The 20,129-nt window shown below is 46.6% G+C and overlaps 1 protein-coding gene across 5 annotated transcripts in view; it reads left to right on the forward strand.

The window, feature by feature from the left end:
• The window catches only part of NFYC (nuclear transcription factor Y subunit gamma), an 81,310-nt gene extending 68,796 nt beyond the window's left edge, over positions 1-12,514 (forward strand). For 3 of the 5 annotated variants that reach the window (XM_030942557.1, XM_030942556.1, XM_030942558.1), the window contains exons 7-10: positions 4,004-4,162; positions 7,520-7,627; positions 10,270-10,329; positions 11,312-12,514. In XM_030942557.1, coding sequence (XP_030798417.1) covers positions 4,004-4,162; positions 7,520-7,627; positions 10,270-10,329; positions 11,312-11,743 — 759 coding nt within the window. In that variant the 3' untranslated portion in view covers positions 11,744-12,514. The remainder of the gene's footprint in view (positions 1-4,003; positions 4,163-7,519; positions 7,628-10,269; positions 10,330-11,311) is intronic. The other 2 variants (XM_030942559.1, XM_030942560.1) reach the window with 2 other exon arrangements.
• Positions 12,515-20,129: the final 7,615 nt, after the last annotated feature.

Raw genomic sequence — 20,129 nt, forward strand, 5'->3', positions numbered from 1 at the left:
CAAGCATGAATACAACAGTCCTTATTTTCAAGGAATTCACAATTTAGTTGGGGATACAAATACTTAAAGGTTATACCTCCACGTGAGAATGTGTACAGGGTGTTACAGGAACACATCAAAAGAAGTACCTTGGCTCAGGGTAGTGGCTCATGCCTGTAATCCCAGCATTTTGGGAGGCCAAGGTGAGAGGAACCCAGGAGTTTGGGTTACAGTGAGATAGGATCATGCCACTGCACTTCAGCCTGGGCAGCACAGCAAGACCTCTTCTTTAATTTAAAAAAAAAAGGCAGGGGCATGTGGTGGCTCATGTGTGTAATTCCAACACTTTGGGTAGCCAAGGCAGGAAGATTGCATGAGCCCATGTGTTTAAGACCAGCCTGGGCAACATGGTGAGACCCTGTCTCTACCAAAAAATCAGAACATTAGCCAGCCATGGTGGCATGCACTTGTGTCCCAGCTACTTAAGAGGCTAAGTTGGGCGGATCGCTTGAGCCAAGGAAGTCAAGGCCTCAGTGAACTGTGATTGTGCCATTGTACTCCAGCTGGGGTGACAGAGCAAGATGCTGTCTCAAAAAAAAAAAAATATATATATATATATATATATATATATATGAGGATGAGTAGTTAAGAAAGATGTGAAAGAGGTGGTCAGATAATGTTCCTGAAGGAAGTAATATGAGTCTTAGGGAACAGTGGAAATTAATCAAAAAAAGCGGGAAAGGGTGGTGTTGCCAGTTGAGGGCACAGCATAGGCAAAGGCTTAGAAGTGAGAAACAGTACAGGGAGCCATGGGAAAGTAGTCAGCGTAGGAGACCATCTAGGCAAGTTCAAAAAGATAGGTAGTGAACACATCCTGGACAGCCTTGTGTATTCTAATAAGGAGCTGAGTTTGCCTAGAAGAAAAAAAAATGGGGTGGAGGTAGATGGATGGATTGATGTTTTTTTAAAGATAGGTTCTCACTTGGTCACCCCGGCTGGAGTAGCACGATCATAGCTTGCTGCACGTTCAAACTACTGGGCTCAAGCAATCCTTCTGCCTCAGCCTCCTGAGGAGCTGGGACTCCCAGGCGTGTGCTACCACACCTGGATAATTTTTAATTTTTTTGTGGAGATGGGGTCTCATTAATGTTTCACAGGCTGGTCTCGAACTCCTGGCTTCATGCCATCCTCTCACCTTGGCCTTCTACAGTGGTGGGATGACAGGCATGAGCCACCATGCCCAGTTAGGAGGTAGATTTAAGTAATTATGATTTGTCCAGGTGCAGTGGTTCACACCTGTAATCCCATCACTTTGGGAGGCCAAGGTAGGCAGATCACAAGGTCAGGAGTTCGAGACCAGCCTGGCCAATATGGTGCAACCCCATCTCTTCTAAAAATGCAAAAGTTAGCCGGGCATGGTGGTGGGTGCTTGTAGTCCCAGCTACTCGGGAGGCTGAGGCAGGAGAATCTCTTGAACCTGGGAGGCGGAGGTTGCAGTGAGCTGAGATCATGCCACTGCACTCCAGCCTGGGCGACAGAGCGAGACTCCGTCTCAAAAAAAAAAAGGTAATTATGATTTTAGGATTTATTCCCTGCTCATTTACTTACCCATATTACAAAAATGTATTGAGTGCTTGTTTTATGCCACATATTGTGCTAGGCAGGAGGGTTCAAAGATAATGGCTGCTCAGTCACTGCCTCAAGGTCTCGATTGTACCATGATGCCTAAGGGACCTTCTTTGGCTAATGCTTGTGCCTCTACAAGCTTTACCTGCCAAAGGCTTTATCCCTTTACAGAGTGAACTTAGAGGGAGTCTGCCAAGGGCAGACTCTGATTGGCTAATCATCCTAAGAAGCTCATGGCTGTTATGCCCTGACAGCAGGGCACACCATACATGATTTGACAGCTGCCATGCTAACACAAGCCCTCATTTTCCTGAAATGATTTAGAAATACCTTGGAAATCCTCTTGGGAAAATTGATATAGTACAGTGATGAGTTGGCAGCATGCATTTCTTTTTAGTCAGCGAGAATTTCATCTATCCTCTTCTCTGCCAACCCAGACGTGCTCATCTTGGAGCTGATAAGGCTTGTGAGGATGGTGAAGTTGGTTCTTCCCAGCATTTTTCTGGCTGTTCTTTCACCATCCTGCTGCTTCAGGGTGGCCTTGTGCTGTGTCACACCACCCTGGACCCGTTGTGATGGCTATTTCAAGTTGAGTGCAGATATCCTTTGTGGGACAGAATACATATGTATCAAAGCAGAGTTGGAAAGAATGCATATTTTGGTAAAATTAATCCTGTGTTTTCTGTCATAAATTGGAAACTTACTTATGGAAGTTGGGAATAGGCTGAGTGGAAAATTGTGGTACAAGAATGGAAGAGATGTTTTCTGTTAGCCTAGCCCACTGCATGTACTTTTAGAACACTCTGTCGTCTTTCTTTCCTGCCCTCCTCCAGTTTGTAGTAATTTCTTCTTAGTAATCCCTTGAATCTCATCTGTCGTTCCCAGAACACATCCCCTTCCCTTGTAACTTTGGATGCATAGTTGTAATTTTCAGTAATCTATGCAGTCAGAATTAAGAACATCAGAATAGCAACATCAGTTGAAGTTTATGATGCATTGAGACTTCCATAGTCTTCTTATTGAGGTGATTAATTCCGAGTGGGGGAGAGAGAGTGACAGAATTCAAGTCAGGGATTGGATATACAGGTGTAGTTTAAAAGGCTCCACCCACACACACCCTCACCGCCGCACCCCCCATTACTACCACCACCAGATGAGCCAGATAGGCTCACTGCTCTAGGTAACCTGTGACAGTCACAAATAGTACTAAAGTTTTGAGATTTGAAAGAATAATTGACCCTTTTGGCAGCTTGTGTCTTTACCATCTCTCAGAAGAGTACATTTCATAGGACTATATTTGTGTGTGAGAGACAGAATCTGCCAAGTCATACACATTGGGCAGAAATTTCTTAAATCCAAGATTGCTATTTTTAGAAAGTTAGAGTTCTTGCTTTCTTTTTTTTTTTTTTTTTTTTGAGACAGAGTCTCGCTCTGTCGCCCAGGCTGGAGTGCAGTGGCCGGATCTCAGCTCACTGCAAGCTCCGCCTCCCGGGTTCCTGCTATTGTCCTGCCTCAGCCTCCCGAGTTGTTGGGACTACAGGCGCCCGTCACCACGCCCGGCTAATTTTTTGTATTTTTTTTTAGTAGAGACGGGGTTTCACCGTGTTAGCCAGGATGGTCTCGATCTCCTGACCTCGTGATCCGCCCGTCTCGGCCTCCCAAAGTGCTGGGATTACAGGCTTGAGCCACCGCGCCCGGCCGAGTTCTTGCTTTCTTAAACTCTATTATTTAGGGGTAGACTTAGTTAAGAGTCTGTGTCTTTACAGTGCTCAGTGAGTTAGCAGTGTTTGCTCTCCTGTGGGAAGCCATACTGTGGTCCAGAGCAGCCATCTGGCCAGTGTGGGCAGAAATTGCTCTGCGGCTTCAATGGGGTGAGAGCCGGTGTGCACTAGGGTCAGCCTCGGAGATGCACCCCTGTGCTTTATTTTTCTCTCAATGTCTTACATGCCTAAGAAAGAGCACATGACCCCAAACTAAATAAATCCGTACCCTTTCCATTTAATGTTACCCTCCAAATTCATCTGCCCCAGACTTGACTTTGGCTATTTCTGAAGTAAACTGTCATGGTTGCTTTTGATTTTTTCTGTAGTGTATGTGCCTTATCATCACTAAAGGGGCTGTGAAAAGTTGCAGCGTTTGGGGCACAGAGGTTTATGTTTGGGACCCATGCAGATATTTGTACTGTGAGCCTTAAAATATTTTTGGCTTTTCTTTCATTTTGGAGAGTAGCTTTAGCAATGCTGTACACCCAGAGGACTCTGTATTACTAGTATTGAGATGAGTTTAGGCATTCATTGAGAGGGTTTGCTTCCGGCACACTGCTCATTATTAACCTCTTGGTAATCCTGTGGGCTCTAAGCCTGAACTCATGCAGCATTCTCATAACTCTTCCTTTTAGACCACGCCTGTGACAATGCAGGTTGGAGAAGGTCAGCAGGTGCAGATTGTCCAGGCCCAGCCACAGGGTCAAGCCCAGCAGGCCCAGAGTAGCACTGGACAGACCATGCAGGTGATGCAGCAGATCATCACTAACACGGGAGAGATCCAGCAGATCCCGGTGAGTCTTGCCCTGAGGTTTGTCTTTACAGCTTTCTAGAAGGAAGTACTTAAATATATATCTATACCTTGATATATATATATATCAATCACACACATGCACAATACTTTTTTTTTTTTTTTTTTTTTTTTGAGATAGGTCTTGCTCTGTCGCCCAGGCTAAAGTGCAGTGGCCTGATCTCAGCTCACTGCAGCCTCTGCCTCCCAGGTTCAAGCAATTCTCCTGCCTCAGCCTCCTGAGTAGCTGGGATTATAGGTGCGTGTCACCACGCCCGGCTCATTTTTGTATTTTTAGTAGAGACGGGGTTTCACAATGTTGGCCAGGCTGGTCTCTAACTCCTAACCTCAGGTGATCCGCCCGCCTCAGCCTCCCAAAGTGCTGGGATTATAGGCGTGAGCCACCACGCCCAGCCCACAATACTTATTTTTATGTGTATGTGTGTGTGTATGTGTGTGTTTTGTTTTTAACCTGTGTGCCAGTGTTCCTGAACACAACTTGCTTCACTGTGTTTGTTCCCTGCTTTCCTTTAATCTAGGTTCAGGTTCCCCACAGTGGGGCATCTTCTCTCGATTTCCCCTCATTCCACCTATGCAGGGAAATCATTGTAACCACTACCCATGCCAAGGCCCAAAGGCCCTGTGAGGCAGTCCTGTATTTGATCAGCAGAGGATAAGAAGGAGGTGTATAGGGAAGGCCATAAATACACTTGTTGCATATTCATGACTCAGTTCCCAGTGGAGCCTGCAGCAAAGTGTATTTTTGGCTTTCGTATAACTTATCCATTCCTTTACTGTGGACTGCTGCTTCCTGTGTGCCTTGAGGGATTTCAATTCTTAGATTTGTTGGCTTTTTTATTGTACTCCTTCTTTTGTAAAATGTGTCCTTGTCTTAACACTTGCAGTCTGTACATGGTCGTTTTGACCCCCAAATAGAAGTGAAACAGAGCGGTCCTTCTATTCCCTGCCCTTTGCCATTTTTGTCATAAATGAAACGTAGGCAGGTTTAGAAACTTACATAGACTTGGTTAACCACTTCCTCTGTGAAAATAACTCTGAAAGTATCCTTAGATCAGTTTAGGAATTGTTCTTCATCTGAAGTTAACATAGTAATAGGCCAAGAGAAAGCTTAGGAAAGCGGAGTGTGTATGTCTCTTTCTCCACCTCTCACGTGTGCTCACAATACCCATGGATTGCACGACTGAGCTCTGCTTTGCTTCATTGTTTCAGTCCCCAACCCCAAGATTTCTGTTGAATGGTTCTCGTTTTTGCAAGTGAAGGCACCGCCGCAGGTTCATTTAAGCCAGAGAAGAGAGAGTTCCACCTTGCAGATACTTTAACCCTCTGGGACACAGAGCTTTAGCCTAGCAGATTTGTTGCAGAATTCACTATTTCATCTTCACTGGCTCCGGCACTTTCTGTAGGAGTCTTCATTTCCAGACTCTTTAGGCAGCTCATTGGAAAGTTCCTAAATAGTGATGAGCTTCAGGAAGGAAACGTTATTTCCCTTTCAAAAACCCAGAGCTTATTTTGTCGTAATTAATGTAAAAAAGCTATGAGGATCCCCAGACCTGTCCTGCTGTAGAGAAATGAGGGACAGATCATCACCAAATGTCTTAACCTAAGCCAAAAAGGAAACCTCTTGCTTCTGTTGAAGAGCTGCTTGGAACCATTTGGCTCACAGCTTTTCAGTCACATTTGGGTTTCTGCAAAGAGCTCTTCCCAGCTAGAAAATTTTACATCCCTGTAGCTGTCATTATACCTTCTCCCACTCCTGTGACAAGACTTTAGTCTTCTTGTGATCCCTGGCTGGAGTTCTGGGGACTCCTGGGACTAGTCACCATCAGTCTCTGTAGATGAGGTTTCCCATACCTCCCCACAGCTGCCTTCCTCCCCATAAGCAACTTAACATTGTTGCCAGGAAGCTGCATTATAGGATTTAGGTGGGGAATTCAGGCTTGGCACCACAGCCTCCCAGCAGCTTCTCTTGGCATATTCTTAGGAAAGAAATGACTGCAGGTCATAATACTTTTTGCCCTGTCTCCTTTGAACCAGATTTTTAATAGGTTTAGATTGTGTGTCCCTCCATCTTGCCTCAAGTGGGCAATTCTGGAATGGTCTACCATGAACTTGAGAGGTCGTTTTTTCTTGGTAGTTCAAATTCTGTGAGGCTGGAAGTCTCAGAAAAGCATTTTGATTGAACATTGTGTGCAGGAGTACAGCTTCATCCCATTAGCATTTTCCTCATGGAAGAGTCCTGCAGCCCTTGAAGACCAGAGGGAAATTTGCTCCAGAGCAGAGGCAACACTTACCTGTTAGCCGCAAGAAGCTCCCCCTTGCAACAAAGCAGACTGGGCAGCCAGGGCAGGTGGTTTCTGGGGCCCCCAGATAGAGACCTAGTCTATCCATGCTCCCAGAACCCCTTTCATTTCCTCTAAATTGAGGGTGTGAATGTCTGCAGTCCTCCTCTGCTGACCTTCATCTTTGCTGAGCTACAGTTCTCTGACATGGTAACTGCCTTGGTCCTCTTTTCATCCCTAGCTCAAAGCACTAATACTTTCATGGTACACTGGAGCATTAAGAGCCTGAGTTAAGGCTTTTAGCACACAATTAAATGCAGCATGTGGTATTATTGTATTATCTGAGATTTAATCGTAAGCATGAGAGACTCTAAGGGCGCTTTTGTAGCTTTGGTTTCCCATGATGGGGTTTTCTGTGAAAGGTTTATTGATTCTGCTTCCCCTTGGGAGGTATTTGGCCAGAAACTAGTGTTGAACACCAAGGATCCTAAAAGCCCCACAGACCCCCATCCAGCCTGGCTCTTGGGGAGAGAGATGGTTAAGCAGGCCAGCTTTTGCCTCCAAGATGTGCAACACGGGACAGGGCAGTGTGAGGGCTATGATGCAGAATGATGGCTGTCTGCTTTGGGCTCCTGGCGGATGCTGGATCTCTTTACAGTATTGGGAATTGTGGGAGATGGGAGGGAAAGAGGCCCACACTTAATGTACAGGCATTCTGATCATGTCAGTCAGATAAATTCCGAAGATAAGCCGTGATCATATAGCTAAGATCCGGCAAATAACAAGCATGCAGCCATGCTGTTCTCACCTTTGTGACAGGATCTTCTGGGAGTTTTTTCTGAAGTCCATTCAGGGAACATACTCTCTTCTGTGTTGTGTGACTTGTGGATGTTCTGGTTTTGCTTGTTTTGACCTCTGTTTAAAAGGGACTTTTTTCAGGGCAGGCTTCTTTGGAGGGCTTGAGGGGTAGGGGGCAATCACCATCTCTGGTCATGGAAAGTTTGCCTGTTTGAGATTATGCTCAATGTCTTATGGTCTGTTTGTCTCTGCCCCTGCCATAGGTGCAGCTTAACGCCGGCCAGCTGCAGTATATCCGCTTAGCCCAGCCTGTATCAGGCACTCAAGTTGTGCAGGGACAGATCCAGACACTTGCCACCAATGCTCAACAGGTATGTGCCCCAGAGACACAGGGCTTGTGTTGGAGACCAGGAGCAGGTGGCTTCTGACAGGAAAGGAGCACTCAGCGCACAACTGTCTTGCCTCCTCATCCTTCAGCCAGAGGCACCACCCCCACACCCTCCATATCTCTTCTGCACCCAAGAGGCATGGGTGGTAATTGGAACATTAGATTCAAAGTGTTTTCTCTTATCGTCTTGTTCTCAAGGGACAAAGAAATGCAAGTCAGGGGAAGCCCCGAAGGTGCCTGAAAGAAATCTTATAGGTGTGCACACCCGTCAGACCCGGGATATGTTCGACAGATCGCCTGATCGTCAGGCTGTTTCCATCTTTAAACCCAAGTGGCTGTTGTGTTCTGGCACCTCCTGTGCCCTTTGGAAAGCTTACTTAGATTTTACCCCCACCTCCTCTTGCATCCCTGACCAGAAAAATTGCCCCTCTCCTCTCATGCTCTACAGTATTGATGGCTGAGTCACAGATGGTGAGGGGGCTGCCTCCCTGGACTTGGGGGTATTGAGGGATGTGGGCACCATTTGTAGAAGATGGGGGGTGCTGGTCAAGGGGAGGCATTGTTAATGGATTCTTTTGCCTCAGACCCAAAAAAAAGCAGCAATCGTTTAAGAGCTGGACCCGTCTGGCCCAGTTGCATTTCTGGTGATGTACCTATTGACAGTGGTGACAGAGCTGAGTTTGTAGAGCAGGTCTCCAAAGATCTCATTTGGGAAAATATGAGGAATGAGTCAAAAGCAAGGCTTCTGAGTTCCATATAGTCTCTGGGATCATTAAGGGCTCTTTCTTTGCCCACTCCCTGGCTTACCTAAGGTCTCAGTTCTTCTGTAACTGATACTGACTCACACCCTTCTCCCATCCCCTCTTTTTTAACCTTGTAAGATTCTTCCCTGGGATCCTAAAAACATAACGGCATGGGAGTGGGAGGAAATGAGAAGGAAGCTTCTTGGTTCCTCAGAAGTCAGTTTAGGGCTGGGCATGGTGGCTCACGCCTGTAATCCCAGCACTTTGGGAGGGAGGCCGAGGCAGGTGGATCACTTGAGGTCAGGAGTTTGAGACCAGCCTGCCCAACATGGCAAAACCATTTCTACTAAAAATACAAAAATTAGTTGGGCGTGGTGGTACACGCCTGTAATGCCAGCTACTTGGGAGGCTGAGGCACAAGAATCACTTGAACCCAGGAGGTGGAGGTTGCAGTGAGCCGAGATTGTGCCACTGCACTCCAGCCTGGGTGACGGAGTGAGACTCTGTCTCAAAAAAAAAAAAAAAATTCGGTTTTGGGAACAGAATTAAAGCCAAAAAATGGGAGAGGTTCGGGAGAAGCAAGAAAGCGGTAGCTGAAGGCAATGAAAATCTTTATAACAGCAGGTTGTAATTGTGATGACCTAGTACTTAGTAGGTGCTCAGTAAATGTTTGTTGAATGAAGCTGAATGAATAATATGTAAATAAAATTTAAAGGTAAGTGAAACCTCAGCTAATATGAATGGCAATCCTGCTCGCCACAGAGCAGTTAACCTTCTTATCTGTGGAATATTTTCCATTTGTCTCGGGCTCACTTGTTTATTCTGCAGACATTTCTGGAATACTTACTTTGTATGGGCTCCTGCCCTCAAGCAGCTTATAGGCTGTTGGAAGGAAAAGGACTAAAATAAGGAACAATAGTAAGAAATAGTCATGAAGCCTTTTATACCTGTTCCCTTTCTTGTTCCTTATAGCCTCATGTGTAGGCTTGCAGGGGTTGTTTTTGGCCGTGGTGAGGACATTTGAGAGGACAGTCCTTGTCTTGCAGGCTGGCTGTGATGATTCCAGGAAATGGTACACAGAGGACACTGCTGGTCAAATGTTCCGTAGGAACACATGTGCATGCACACCGCAGTCTTCTTTCTAGTTTACCAAGCTGCTTCCAGCAGTTGTCATTATATATGCAGTTCTACATGTCAGTAAATTTATCTAAAGTCCATGCACAGTCCGCAAGTAAGATTTTAAGTACTTGTGATAAATGTTGTCTTTGTTCCACTCCCCGTCACTCCCCCTTTCTCCTCCCCTCCTTTGGCCTAGAGGACTGCACAGTGCCTCTCTCGGAAAAAGTACTTCATAGGTTTGCCATGAGGACTGCTGGGGCCAAGGCCACTTGCTTGCCAGGGTGTTTCATATTCCAGTCAGATGATCTGGGTGATACAGGTTAGGTTTGGAGCCCACCTTCCAAGAATGAAAGAGACCACTCACCACTTTGTCTAATACTTTGCAATCTGCCTTTACTGGCTGAAAGACTGACTCTTAGGACTTCTACCCCAAACCCTAGGACCTAGGAGCCATGTGTTCTGTTTGAGCCTCAGGACCTTGAGATGAGTGGATGGTTGAGGGAGTAGGCATTCATTAGAGAGATGGATGTGGGAACTGTCTATTATGTGCTCCAGGATTCTTGATGTCCCTTTGTGCTGCCAACTCTTGGGGTAGCCATCAGTGCTAGAAGATTAGGAGGGGTCCTTGCTTTCTTACTACCCATTGAGCTGGGCACTTTATATGCGTTGTCTCATTTGATCTTTATGACCTTCTTCTGGGTGGTGGGCTGGTGGATCAGACCCTGCAGCTGACATATCAACTCTACCATCTTGATTCTTACAGATTACCCAGACAGAGGTCCAGCAAGGACAGCAGCAGTTCAGCCAGTTCACAGATGGACAGGTAGGGTACCCAGCCTGGGCAGGGGCAGAGGGTGAGGAATTGCGGGGCAGGGTAGCAGGTAGTATCTGGGTTTGGATGGTTAAGGCAGCTGTCCTGTCCTCTCCTAGCAAGGACTGGGCAGAAATTTTAAAACAAGTACAGTATTTAAATCAGGGCACCTATCCTTGAGTTTTATAGACTTAGTTGGAACTAAAAATAATCTTAGACATGTAGCCCCAGTTGCCATTTTACAGATGAGTAGACTGAACCCTGGAGATGGGAAGTGCCTTGTCCATGCTCCCCTAGATGTTCATTGCAGAGACAGGACTAGAGAGCAGGTTTCCTGTTTCCCTCTCTAGAACTGTATTTTTTTTTCCCCTAAGCCATAATGTTTTTTTAATAGCATAGACTGTTGAGATGCAGAGAACATGTGACCTCTTGAACTCTCTGGGTGCCTGAAATTCAGTAATTTTCAGTCCATACGAGGCGAGAATCTTCCCTTTTCCCTCTGCTTTCCCCTCACAGTACAGTACCAGAGACCACTGAGGACATGATAGGATGACATGCCCAAACTTGTGCCCTCTGCTGCTCAAAAGGGAGAAGAGCTGGCATCAGGACCCACCTCTGGCTTCTGCCAGCACCACATGCTAGGCTTACATGCCAGGGCTCCTGTGAAGTCTTGGCTTTTGGTTTCTTTGGGGAGCGCCTGGGAAACCAAGTAGTCAATTAGCCCTGACCTTCCTAAGTGGCTGTGTGAGTATCTTCTCCACCCCTGAAGGGTCTTGGCTATAGTTAAGTGTTTAATACCAGGCCACCTCCTTAGCAGGGCCCATGGAGAAAATTCAAATTCAGTTTAGTTTCAACCTGAGCCAGATACTCTGAGAAAAGGAGGAGAGGAGGGGGTAATCCTACTGCCCCTGCCAGTGTAGATTACCAAGAGTTGGGGAAATGCTGACTTCCAAGCTGCTGGTACAGTGGTTCGAATTGCTTGTGTTTGCCACAGAGGAACAGCGTGCAGCAAGCTCGAGTCTCTGAGCTAACGGGAGAGGCAGAGCCCAGAGAAGTGAAAGCCACAGGAAATTCAACTCCCTGCACCTCTTCCCTGCCCACCACACACCCCCCCTCACACCGGGCTGGTGCCTCCTGTGTCTGCTGCTCCCAACCCCAGCAGAGCTCCACTTCCCCTCCTCCTTCTGACGCCTTGCAGTGGGTGGTGGTTGAGGTATCTGGGACCCCCAACCAGCTCGAGACCCATAGGGAGCTGCATGCCCCTCTCCCAGGGGTGACCTCACTCTCTCCTCTCCACCCCTCGCAGCAGCTCTACCAGATCCAGCAAGTCACCATGCCTGCGGGCCAGGACCTCGCCCAGCCCATGTTCATCCAGTCAGCCAACCAGCCCTCCGACGGGCAGGCCCCCCAGGTGACCGGCGACTGAGGGCCTGAGCTGGCAAGGCCAAGGACACCCAACACAATTTTTGCCATACAGCCCCAGGCGATGGGCACAGCCTTCCTCCCCAGAGGACCCGGCCGACCTCAGCGCCTCCTGCAGGCTAGGACACTGGTGCACTACGCCCCATGCCTGGGGGCCAAGATTCTCCAGCAGAAAGATGCAATATTTTTTGTTTCCTTTTTTTCCCATTTTTTTCTTCAAGGAATCAATATTTCGATATGTTGAGCTGTGTGTCCAATGCTATGAAATTAAAATATTAAATAACATATTTATGGCATTTTCTTGAAGAGTGTGGTTGAAGAAATACTTCTTTGGTTTTTTTTTTTTTGTTTGTTTGTTACTGCCACTTCTTTTTAGGAGCAAATCTCCCCAGGGGTGTATGGTATTTCTTGACTCTTGGAACAGCTGCTACCCCCAAGACTTGCCACGTTGTTCTGCCCTCAGATGGAATTAGGTGAATGTGTGTAGCTGCTTTTTCACTCATGGTCCTCTCCCCATCCCTTGCTTTTACCCCAGAGCTCTGTGTATTTGCATCCAGAGGCCATGGAAACATTCCTTGCATTTAAGAGATTTATTCCCCATGGAGAGTGGGTGGGTTCATTGCCACACTCTGTTCTCCCAGGGACCCAGGAGACTAGGACTTTGTGCGTTTGCTGCCCACCTCTCCTTTATTTTTTAAATGCATTAAACACTGTGCTAGTCTCCTTTGCATGGACTTCAAACTGCATGAAATGCAATAAATCTCATTTTAGATAATTTAGAGTCTGGGTTTCTGTGTCTGGGGGCATTCATGGGGCCACTTTGCTTGGAAAGGTTCATTTGCCCTCAGGTTGTGTGTCTGGGAGAGAGGGCCGCCCTTGTGAGAAGGGGATGTTCAAAGCGAAGGGAACTTCATGCTATGTATCTAAATCAAACAGGTCCTTAGCCGATCTTTGTGTGTGTGTGTGTGTGTGTGTGTGTGTGTGTCTTGTTCTGTTTCCCAGGCTGGAGTGCAGTGGTGTGATCACCGCTCACTTCAGCCTCAATCTCCTGGGCTCAAGCAATCCTCCCACCCCAGCCTCCTGAGTTGCTGGGACTACAGTCAGGTTACAGTCAGGTACCACCATGCCCAGCTAATTTTTTTATTTATTTGTAGAGACAGGGTTTCACTTATTGCCCTGGCTGGTCTTGAACTCCTGGGCTCAAGTGATCCTGCCACGTCAGCTTCCCAAAGTACTGGGATTACAGGCATGAGCCACTGTGCCTGGCCTACCTCAGCCAGTCTTAAAAGTGAACTTCATCAGAATATATTTGCTGCTCAGAGATGCTTGCCTGCTGGACTTAGTGGATTCTCACCATGTATCAGATTGAGCGGTGTCTCCTGCCTGGTTGAGGGTCAAGGGGGCATCTCTCATGGAGAAAGCTGGCTCTATCAAACAAACCTGGGGTAAATCATTCCAGTCCTGCCTGGCACAGGCTGCCATTCAGCTACCTGCTGTGGCCACGCCCATTACCAATGGCATGGCATCTGCCAGAGAGCAACCCAGGCGCCTTGTCAGCCAAGAGTTCTGCAGCCAAGACCTACTTCCTGTTAATTGAAGCAGAGAAAATAGAGCATTCCACTTATTCATTGGCCACAGAGGCCAGTGATGAGCCATCTTTCTTACCTCCACCATGCCATCCTTCCAGCTGGAATGAGCTGCTGTTGTGGGAAGAACAGTGAGCTGGGTGCCAGGAAATGTAGCTATTTGCCCTAAACCCATGGGCAGATACCTCCCTTGTCTTTGGGACTGTCTCAGTGAGTGAGGTGGAAATTGGGGAAAGGCTTTTATTAGATGATTTCAAGTCTGAACCTGATGCTTTTATGATTATCTCATGAAATATCCACTGTAAACCATAGGGGTAAGACATGAATTGGTTTTCAACAAGTAGTTTCTGATAACTCTAATGCCCTCTGCTCTTTCTTCCTCCGAGGAGATTGCCCAGATTTCTGGGATCTGCTTAAATACTTTGCCTAGATTCAAGTCTGGCCAGCTGTACCCTTTACTCCAAATTGGGGCATCCTGTTGCTTATATTGTCTTGATGATGGTAGCTTATAAAGTACTCAGCATCTACTTCACTATGCCTTACCTCAGTCCGTAAGAAAAAATTGCAATGAAAACAACACAATGAAATAATAAAACAAATTAGAATTAGGAAAAACATAATCTAGTAGGAAATCGGGATTATAGAAAACAACACAAATACCATGGTTATAAAGACCTACGTAGTTATTAGAATTATTTGACCCTGAGCTTCCTGGTCACCAAAGCAAAAAGAGATGAGACCAGGTAAAGGATTCACATTATAAAAGAAAGACAACTTTTTTTTTTTTTTTTCCCAAAAGCAAAAAGTTTTTTTTAGCTCTAAGGTTTTGGATACATGATGCTGTGTATCCAAAATGACATGGAGTGTCATCAGGGTAGGTAAAGCAGGTGACAGTTCACCATGAGAAGTCAGTAAGTTGGCCCCCATAACACAGTGAGTCAGGGTCAGCCCCCACATGCTCGCGACTCCCAAATTCAGTCCCTCCTATATCTAGTTATCTTCATTCTAGCTGTGGACTTTTTTCTGAAGGGGATTTTCTGGCCTTTCCAGCTGTCCTGAACTCAGCGAGACATCATATAATAGCAAGTTTTCACTGATATCCGTGTGCCTAGCCCCGCATGCAGGGAATGCAAGAGGGAGAAAGTGGAAGTGCAGAGGGACCTCAGGCAGAAGCTCCACAATTTAATTTTCTGACATCTTGTGTCCCACCTTGTTTGCTCTGGTTCATTCCTGAAAACCCAAGTATGACTGTAGTTTCAGGCCAATGAGTGGGTCCCCATTTTCCTGTAGACTTCCATTCTTTAGAGATGTTTCGATCAGTTGTGATTAGCAAGCAGCTTCCCTGCTGAACACTTTCCCTTTAAATTGCCCTGCCAGCAGGGCCCATCCTGGTGTAAACAAACCCTTTGGTGCAGCCCAAGAGAGCCCCTATCTAATACCCAGCACGATCCCCTTACATCCGGAGCACTTTTTAAACATTTTTCCTAGCACTTGCAGCATCCGTCCTCCTTCCCGATGATCTTCACAGTGACCCTGCAGGGGAGACAGGAAGAGGCATCATGATCCCTGTGTTAGAGATGGAGTCATGGGAGGGCTAGTGAAGTGCAGTGACTTGCCCAAGGTCACTCCATGAATTAAGGGTGTAATTGAAACCAAAACACTGATCTCCTGACCCCCTGTGCATACACAGTTGCTCTCTGGCCAAAGGTGACGTGTATATATGTAGGAAAGAGGCAGGCTGTTGAAATGTGAACTATCTCCTTTTATTCAGTCTTCCTGAACTGACTGGCCCAGCCTTGAGTATGCGTGAAATAAATAAAGCCGTTGGGTCTGGTCTGGGGACAGCTAGTGGGTGGGATAACGTGCCACAAGGATGACCTTGGAGACTGGAGACCCCTGGAATCAGGAGCAGACGATCTGGCTGGCTTCCTTGCCGCTCAGGTCTGCGGAGGCCACAAGGGGGCAGCATGCAGCCCTCACCTGTGTCTCTGGGAGGTGCCCTGTCCCACTCATCCCAACTGTAGACAATTCTAGGAACTAGTGGGAGTATGACTGTCCCCTTTCTTAACCCCCTTCCTGATAAGACTCTCACCCTTTGAAGGGAGGGTCCTCCCTAGGATAATAGAGCTGGAAACTCTACCCTCTCCAGAGTGTTGCCTCAAGGTAGGTGGTTAGATTTTAATGACTTTCTGACAGCTGAAGTTGGTTCAAGGTCCTTCTTATCTCCCCAGCTTTGTTTCTTTTCACTCTCCTCTCCCCCACCACCTCCTGTACTCTATGGTCCTGTCACACCCAATTACCGGTCCCTGAACTTTCCTCCATGTTTTCAGAATGTGCTAGCTACAATGCCTGAAATGCCCTTTTACTTCCTTTTTCACTTATTGAGCTTCTATACATCCATCAAGGCCCAATTTAAATGGCCCTTGCTGAGAAACTTCAAGACCTCTTCAATGTTCCCATGTGAACTTCTACAACCTCTATTATTAGAGCTCATATACAGTCGCTCAGCAGATGTTTCTTTGGCACCTTCTGTGTGTCAGATGTTGTTTTAAACATTGTGAATACAGCTTAAAACAAGTGTGACTTGTCTGCTACCATGGAACTTACATTAATGAGTGGGTTGAGGGTGGCGGTTGGGTTGGGGACGGGGGAGAGAGACAACGAACATAAGACCAAGTTAGACTCTAAAGAAACCCTCTACCTTGCTGTTAGAGTTTTCTGGGTTGGGCTGTCTTCCTCACAGGGAGTCCTCAAGTCCAGGGTCATCTCCACCTCTGGAGTGCAGCACAGAGCCTGGCACCAAGAGGGTAACAGTAACTGATGAGTGAGTGAATGAACACAAAACCATCCTTGCAGCCACACTGCACATATTCCCACTTCTGTTCATCTGCTCTCACCATAACATTTTTTTCTTGTTAAGAATTCTTTTTGTTTTGTTTTTTTGCGATGGAGTCTTGCTCTGTCGCCAGGCTGGAGTGCAGTGGTGCGACCTCGGCTCACTGCAAATTCTGCCTCCTGGGTTCAAGTGATTCTCCTGCCTCAGCCTCCCGAATAGCTGGGACTACAGGTGCCTGCCACCATTCCTGGCTAATTTTTGTATTTTTAGTAGAGATGAGGTTTCACCATATTGGCCAGGATGGTCTCAACTCAATCTCTTGACCTTGTGACCAACCCACCTTGGCCTCCCAAAGTGCTGGGATTACAGGCGTGAGCCACCATGCCTGGCCCTTGTTAACAATTTTTTATTGAGCTATGATAATATGCCAGGCAGGGGTGTTCAATGGAGATTATTGTTTAAGAAATTTCTGTCCAGGAAAATATGTCTAAGGCCAGGCATGGTGGCTCATGCTAGCAATCCTAGCACTTTGGGAGATCGAGGCGGGAGGATCACTTGAGGCCAGGAGTTTGAGACCAGCCTGGGCAATTTGGTGAAACCCTATCTCTACAAAAAAATATGAAAATTAGTCCGGGCATGGTGGCACATGCCTGTAATCCCAGCTACTTGGGAGGCTGGGGTGGGTGGATTGCTTGAGCTGGGAAGGATGACTTGAGTCCAGGAGGCAAAGATTGCAGTGAGCCAAGATCATGCCACTGCACTCCAGCTTGGGTGACAGAGTGAGACCCTGTCTCAAAAAAAAAAAAAGAAAAGAAAAGAAAATACGTCTAAAGCTTGGTACTCATGGATTCTCATTTCATTTTCACATCCTTGTTAGGTAGGCATTCTCCCTATTTTGTAAGAAAGAAACTGGGGCTCAAAAATGTTAAAATATTACCCAAGGGCACCAGCTGGTTGACTGGAGCCAGATGCTCCTAGGAGCCTCCTATCCCAGCTGACCCAGCCCCCATGGGTTTTGCCCCCTCCACTTGTGATTATTTTCCTACAGAGAATGAGAGTCCCCTTCCCACCAACTCCTGGGTAGGGACCTAGCTTTTGTCCCACAGTTCCAGCCATCTCTAGGCCTCAGTGAGGTGGCATCTGAGCTCCTAAGAGGAGAAGACCCTCGTATGGAGGCCCAGTGCCCAGTCACATGAGCAACTTGGCCATGGCTTCCTCAAGTCCTCCTGAGCCAGGCTGCTGGTGTCTCCCCCAGCCTGGGTGCTGTTCCACTGCCATGGCTCAGGAAGAGGAGACAGAAAGACAGTAAGACTGGCACTCAGGAGGGAAGAACCTGAGCTGGACCAGGCTGGGCTGGGTTCCTGTGTCTGGCTGGTGCTGAGGAGAGGTCTGAAACAGAACCCGGCCTCCCTCCAATCCCTGAGCCTCCAGCCTCTCCTTAGAGTCTTGGCCGTGTGCTGTGCCCATCATCTCTGTGAACTCCCAGCCCCTCCCCCCAAGCTCCTGGTCTCTCTTTCTGGGAAGGTCTGTGGAACAGAAGCTTTCTAATATCTTGTATGTGTCAAATGTCTTTATTTTGCCCTTTCATTTAAGTGACAGTTTGGCAAGGTATAGAATTCTAGGTTCACAATTATTTGCCCTTAGCACTTGGAAGATATGATTCCATTGTCTCTTGGCATCTGTTGTTGCTGATGAGAAGTTTACTATCAACTCAATTATTGGACCTTTGTAGATAAGCCATCTTTTCTCTCTGGTGGCTTTTAGAATTTCTATTTATTCTTGATATACTACACTTTGACTACAAGGTGTCTAGATAGAGTTTTGTTTTCTAAGATATCTTACTAGGTAGTCTGTGGGCCTTTTAAATCTAGAAATTCATTGATTATTTTTGGCAAGTTTAGTCACTCCAGTATCTCTTTTTGAAACCCTTAATGTAGATGCTAGAGTTTCTCATTCAATCTTCTATGTCTCTTTTCTTCCATCTGTTTAATCTCTTTATTCTGTGCTTCAGTCTGAAGGATTTCTTCAGTTCTAGCTTCTAATTCATTAATTCTCTTCAGATATATTTGATAACCTATTTATTGATTTTTAAAAAAATGTTAGTGACTTTAGTTTTCATTTCTAAAATTTCTAGATAGTTCTGTTCATTTCTGCTACGTTTCTGTTTGATATCTTTCTATTCTTGTTTTATAGATGCTACTTCTTCCTTTATCTTTTTGATGATTTTAGCTATATTAAATTTCCTTTCAGATTGCTCCATTAGCTCTAGGTCTTTACGTATAAATTCTCCCATGAGAGGTATGTCTCTCAAGGTATGGTGCTTCTAATCTGTTATGGAACTTATCCTTGAGATTATTTTCAGCACATTTTCCTGACTGTGCCCTGGGATGTGGAGGCCACCCTAAGGGATGATTTCTCAGTTGTATGTGCCTAAGGCACGTGGAAGTGCACCAGCCTCAAATCAGCTCTTATAGCAGTGTCTTGGTTTGGGATTTTTGCATGGCCTGGATATCAAATCCTGAGCCCACATCTCATGTGGACAGGCTGAGGTGTCACACTTATAAGGGTCCTCTTTCTGCTTAAAGCCAGGGGCCAGGTGGCTAGCAGACAGAGATTTTAATCCTGTTCATGGAAGGCAGCACTTTACCAGACCCAGCTTTAAACAGAAAGCCTACTGTTGCCCCTGGCATTTTTAAGGTTGGCAACTATACTTCCCACCCTCCCACCCCACTGGACACTGGACCCGCTCCTCAGAAATACACCTTCAATTCCTGCTCGCCACCAGGAATTACCTCTTATGGTCTTACACAATTCCCCATTCTTGCTTTTGGAGCTTGAATATGTATTTTTTTCTTTTAATTATCAGCTGGGCATGGTGGCTCATGCCTGTAATCCCAGCACTTTGGGAGGCCAAAGCTGATAGATCACTTCGAGGCCAGGAGTTCAAGACCAGCCTGGCCAACATGGTGAAACCCCATCTCTACAAAAAATACAAAAATTAGCCAGGCATGGTGGTGAGAATACAGTAGCTGTATTCTCAGCTACTCGAGAGGCTGAGGCAGAGAATAGCTTGAACCTGGGAAGCGGAGGTTTGCGGTAAGCCAAGATCACACCACTGCACTCCAGCCTGGACAACAGAGCAAGACTTGGTCTCAAAATAAATAAATAAATAAAAATAAAAAATAAAAAAATTATTTAGCACTTACCTTGCTTTGCACATCTAATATTTCAAAGAGGAGGAATTTAATAAGTGTTTAATCAAGCTTGACATGGAAATCCTGGTCTCTGAGCCTCCCATCTTTGTCACTGAGTCTCTAGCCCCTTTTTGGAGCACCCATTCTCCACCTTGAATCCCATCTCCCTTACCAGGTTGTCAACCTCTTTCTGAACCCCATTTCCTGCTACTTAATCTTCAGTCCCTCCTACTCACATCATCTCCCTCCCTGAGCCCTCATCCAAGTTTCTCCCACCAGGAGAGCATGGAAGTTCTTTTCCACTGCACACTCAGCAACTCAGAAAAGTCCTTCCTTTTCATTTTTCAGCCAACTCCATTGTCCCAGTGGTTCTCACTGAGAACATGGAGTTAACCAGCGGGACCACAGCACTGTTGCCTTCTGCATGGTCTTCCAGGGGTAGAGGTTAGAGGAAGGATCTTAGAGAAAGAATCAGGATTCTTAGAGGAAGAATCCTGAAGGCAGAGGAGGAGCCCTGCAAGAAGGGAGGGCTTTGACCTTCATTTCCACGCCCCTTTCTCCCTCTGTGTCTCCTCCCTGTGGGCCCCCTCCAACCCTGAGGATCAATGGGGGTTCGCTTTCACTGAGCTCAGCAACACTGCTCCCTCCCCACTTCCTGTGGCTCTGAGCTGACTGGCCTGCTTGGTCTAGGCTGGGGGCAGGTCAGTGCCACACCCAGATCTGGGGAAAAGAAATTCCTTGGGCCCCTCCAGCACCTCTCGCCTGGTGGGTGGC

Source organism: Rhinopithecus roxellana, chromosome 12, assembly GCF_007565055.1.
Source record: "Rhinopithecus roxellana isolate Shanxi Qingling chromosome 12, ASM756505v1, whole genome shotgun sequence".
NCBI lineage: Eukaryota > Metazoa > Chordata > Mammalia > Primates > Cercopithecidae > Rhinopithecus > Rhinopithecus roxellana.